Source organism: Rhagoletis pomonella, unplaced genomic scaffold, assembly GCF_013731165.1.
Source record: "Rhagoletis pomonella isolate Grant_MI unplaced genomic scaffold, Rhpom_1.0 Rhpom_scaffold_00008, whole genome shotgun sequence".
Lineage (NCBI taxonomy): Eukaryota > Metazoa > Arthropoda > Insecta > Diptera > Tephritidae > Rhagoletis > Rhagoletis pomonella.
Window position 1 is genome coordinate 47,981,869 of NW_023458562.1, and position 5,061 is coordinate 47,986,929.

The following is a 5,061-nucleotide window of genomic DNA, read 5'->3' on the forward strand; positions in this document are numbered from 1 at the left end:
ATTTTTTATTCCTTATTTGTTAATTAACTTTACATTTACATTTAAAAATAAAATAAACTGAAAGGCCAACAATAAATAAAATAAGGAGATATCTATAGGCGGTGAATTTTACGAAATTTCGCTACAACAACAACGAAATTTCGGACAACATTTATTGTCGAAATCGGGGAATTATCAAAAGGAGATGGCTACCCTGGCACGTACATTGGTTCGTCCAATTTTTATTGCCTCCACCTATTGTGAACGAGCATTTTCGGTAGTAAACAAAGTGTAGAGAAATATTTGCAAAATGTTGACTTCTATGGTAAAAGAATACCAAGTAAAACAGGCCAAACGAAAACAGGAGCAAGGTAAATAAATAGGGGTCATTTTGTAAAAGTACATACATATTTTTATTTTCCGATTAATCCTCCAGAATTACGGCGCAAAGATGTTATAGAATCATCAAATGAGCTCACACAGGCTATAGTGGACCACTTGAATGTTGGGTATGTGTTGAATTTAAAAAATTTTATATTTTTAATATTTTCCATACGATTTTCCTAGTGTGGCACAAGCATATTTGAATCAGAAGCGCTTGGATGCCGAAGCGAAGCAGCTGCATGTGGGCGCCACCAATTTCGCCAAACAGACGCAGCAATGGTTGCAACTTATCGATAATTTTAGCAGCGCGTTAAAGGTACGTATTCTGTTGCCAATTGAATAATGGTATTTAAACTTAAACAACCCCTTTTATATTTTGGCCGATGAAATAGGAGCTAGGCGACGTAGAGAATTGGGCGCGCAGCATAGAAAGCGATATGCAAGTTATACAAAGTACTTTGGAAATAGCGTACAAGACGTCACGACAAACACAACACAATAGCACTAATTAAAAGTTGGGCAAGGGTTTTTACAAATGCATTTAAATATAACCAATTGTTGCTGAAATTTTACAAGCAGTATGATTTTTCTTTGAGGAAATTGAAAGCCTGTAACTTTTACCCGGGGAAATACACACTTTCACTGTTGGCAAAATTATTCCAACTTACCCAATCATTGATCTACTGCAATTACTATGCTTTTAGTTGTAACATACATTTAAATACGTATCGCCAGTTTAGAGTGAAAAGTTTCTTAGTCGACGCCTTATGAAAACTCATATTTTGATATAGAAAACAAGATAAACTAAAAATGCATCGGTTCGAAATGGATTAAGGTACTTGTTTTATTTTTTTGCTTATTGTCAATGCATATATGAGGTCCAAAAAAGGCACCGAAAATCCGACAAGGCCAATTTAAGACTGAAATATTTTAATAAAGATCGAATACTTCAGATTTTGTTTTACCCGCAAAATGTTGATTACAACATACTTGGAAAAAATGGATGCGAATAGTTGTTTTCCTCTCCTGTAAAGTTTGTAAAAATGTAGATAGTATATTTTCACTCTAAGCTAGCGATATACATATATACAAAAAATTGTACCCGTTTGTGTCTTCTTTTATTCAAAACGTATTAGTAAACATTAAAACTAATTAAAGTACAAATAAACAAAAGTTGCAAGTCTCGCAATTTTTATATAATACATATATAAAAATAGGCGCGAAACGTCTCCCCCACAATTATATATTTTATATTATGTCTAGTGAGCATACATACATACATTTAAGAATAGTAATATGAATTAGGCAATGCAAGCGTGATTACATCAAAACATTTAGCTGGCTTGCGGTTTCCAGTTGTTGAATTAGAAAACTGCAATGCTACTACTCTATATACTACTAAACATAAAGTGAGAGACGGTAGTGCTTGTAAATCATCAAATGAAATATGTTAATTGTTAAAAACTATGATAATCAAAAGATAATAGAACGATGTAAATAAGCCGTAATAGTAAAGAAATTAAACTGAAGCCAAAATTTAGGCGATATAATTCATTCGTGTTGTTGAACACTTTTTGAATGCGACAATTTTAAACGTACATTTTATTTCATGTACATACATAGCATTTGACGGGTAAGACGCATACGGTATGTTTTGTAATGCGTCTTGAGAGAAAATGTTGAATGAAAAATTAACGATGCGGAGATATGGAAATATTCGATGCCAGTTCGCCCGCAATTCTAATATAATTTAATCGTAAGCTGATTATGCATTTTGTGTAGTTTTGCTTTTGTTGTATTATGCAGTATAGTGAAAACTTGTGATTTTTTCTTTGCCTATTTTTACATTATATCCATTCAAAAATGTAGGCAACTATAACTTGGCGACACAACTACTACAAATATATATTACTAAAGTGGGTGTTTTTTCTTCTTCTGCGAATAATGTTATCAGTTTTATTTTGTTCCGTCAGCACATTTTTAATAGCGTGTACGACCTAAAATAGAGAAACAAGCAAATGAAGCGTTTTAAATGAAATTGTTGCTGAATAATATTAACATTAAATTTACGTACGCGGTGAATAGGAACGACTTCGGCTACGGTCATATCGACGTCTGCGATCGCTGCGGTAACTGTTTCGACTCTTATGAGGTGAAACCGACCGACGGCGGGAGCGATGGTCGTCACGATAACGATCATGATTTTCACGCTCACGCCTATGCAAATACATAACGAAAAATGTATCAATTGGACAAACCCTATTAGTAATTGTAATACATACCGTGAATTTCGTCCCATGTAAACGCCCGGTGTAGGTGTGTGTGGTCTTTGTGTTGTTGAGTAATCGACACGTATACGACGATCATCAAGTTCCATACCTGAACATGCTTCTTTAGCTGCTTTAGCATCGTTTTCATTTTCATAGTAAATAAAACAAAATCCTCGAGATCTGCCGGTCTGTGAAGGTAGATGTAAGCGTTAACGGAATTATTTTAAATGTGTAACAAAACTAGTTTGCATTTTGCTGATAATTGTATTGGAGAGCCTTTAGTGTTTGTGGGCACGAATCTTTGGCCCACCACTCATAATCTCCAACTTTATTGCATTTGTCTAGCCATTACTCATATAATTAACAAAATGCTCACGATTTGGTAACACATATCATGTTCAATGGCTACTTTACGTGCTTTTATATATACTCACTTGTGCATCAATAACGACTTGTATTCTTTCGATTGGACCAAATCTGGAAAATATTTCGCGAATTTTCTGTTGGGTTGTGTACACACTCAAACCAAATACCCCTATGCAGCGATTCTGTACAGGCTTTTCCTGCTGATGAAAATTTATTAATAATATACATATACATATACATATTTGAAATACCCTATTTCCACGGCGCTTATCGTAAGGGCTGCGTGTACGTGAACGGGAATAGCGGCGGCCATGTCGTGGGGAGAGTGACCTTTTAACATGCAAAAAGAGGTAAAATTCAAGTATTGAAATTTTGCAAATCAGGATAATATAAATAATTTTTGAAAGAATTATTCGTATTGATTTCTGTATTCTTCTTGTTCATTTAATTTTGCGCGCTCAACTTGATTTTATGAGTTCATTCTAAATCTTTTGGTTTTGGAGTGTGCTTGGAGTTCGTATTTGAAACAGACTTGACAGTTTCAAAATCGAGTTCGATTCAGAAGTTCGACTCAATTGCTAAACTTGCGTTTCTGCGAATGACTGGATTATTTTGAAATGTGTTCTATATTCAGATTGAAAGCTGTGTTCGGTTGTTCTGTCCATATTGCGCTGCAAAGGCTTGGCTATCGAACTTGCGCTTCTGCTTCAAAGAAAATTCTTTTAACTCATTAATAGAACGTTTGAAGTGTGGAATTTTCATTTTCGATTCAGTCCTGATTGAAAATTTTGGAATCTTACTTTGTAATTACGCTTCTCATTATTTGAGTTCTTACGGATTTTCGCTACAACTTCACTATTCTGAAACAGAAGAAATAACCACCACGTTATCGAAAGCTTACTTTGTAAATGCATGGCTTAAAATTATTGGACAACCCGTTATCGAAAAATTGCCGCTCAGACCATGCCGACTGAAGCTAGTACCTACATGCATATAATTAGGCGTAAAACCCTATTAGTTAATCTATATACTTAAAAATAATTGGGTTTTCATGCACTTCAAATAATTCGTACCTAAAGCCTTACTTAAAATACTTTGTGAAACTAGGAACTTGGCCATATGTACAAAAATAGAATGTGTTACCATGACAACGGCTAACGCGTTAAGTTATACATTTACAAGCTGAAAATAAGCTCCCACACTTCATTAAATACAATTGGGGTACTGAAATAATAGCTTTTTTTCGTAACTTACGTAGAACTTTTACTGGCGTCCGAGTACCGTCCGCCTCGTCCTGCCGGCAGCGGCGGTGGAGAAGGCGGGTGTCGTGAAACTGAACGGCTACGAGATTTGTAATTTTTCTCTCTAGAATGTCGACTACAGAGAATACAGTAAATATTACTATATCAATGAACCCTTAAATTGGAAAGTGAAAATAGCACTTACCGGCGTCCATTGGTGCGCCGCACTGGTGACTTGGTATAGCTTCGACGTGGGGAAGCACTGCGGCTACGTGAACGTGGACTCTGCAATTAGCATTTCAAAAATAAATGTACATTCAGCTAACTTTTTTCGATCTTCTAGACAGGAACTTTTGGATGTGTGCGTTATTAAGTGAGGTTATGTTAAGATTTCGAACCATAACTTTTGTGCTTAAACTTCGAAGAATTACAACTCATTTGCTATCATATCAAAAATCTTGCGTAGGAATGATTATCAGTACATCATTATACGCGGGAGCAACAAAAAGCGTTGGTAGGAAAAAATACGACCAACATCTGCATCGAATATCCGAGTAGCCCGGATGAGCCTTAGATATTTTAAAACTTTATACTTACCATTCCAATCCTTCGAAATTGTTTACTCACTAAATTTCAACAAATTCCACGGAAAAAAAAACAATTTTTCGGGGTTTTCGGTAATTTTCACAAAATTTGCCGCTGAATGAAATGAAAATGCCCGCTTGCTGTATATATAAAAGTCACAATAAAAATGGTTCCAGAAAGACGTTCACAATGATGTTTAGCTGCAGGTTGCCAGGTTACATGTGAATTCAATAATA

The 5,061-nt window shown here is 35.2% G+C and overlaps 2 protein-coding genes across 3 annotated transcripts; one reads left to right on the top strand and one right to left on the bottom strand.

The window, feature by feature from the left end:
* The first annotated feature begins 248 nt into the window (after window positions 1–248).
* On the top strand, window positions 249–1,020 carry LOC118745035 (biogenesis of lysosome-related organelles complex 1 subunit 1). Its single transcript, XM_036478562.1, has 4 exons — window positions 249–350; window positions 416–488; window positions 547–679; window positions 756–1,020. Exons 1-4 carry the CDS (start codon window positions 290–292, stop codon window positions 873–875), a joined length of 387 nt encoding a protein of 128 aa, XP_036334455.1. The 5' UTR covers window positions 249–289; the 3' UTR covers window positions 876–1,020.
* A 442-nt stretch (window positions 1,021–1,462) lies between these two features.
* LOC118745034 (transformer-2 sex-determining protein) lies at window positions 1,463–5,061 on the bottom strand (the record flags this gene model as incomplete). Of its 2 annotated transcripts, none has more annotated exon segments than XM_036478560.1 (8): window positions 1,463–2,360; window positions 2,438–2,580; window positions 2,646–2,821; window positions 3,068–3,196; window positions 3,251–3,329; window positions 4,254–4,376; window positions 4,446–4,525; window positions 4,838–5,061. In XM_036478560.1, coding segments are annotated over 8 exon segments (750 nt in total). In that variant the 3' UTR covers window positions 1,463–2,343.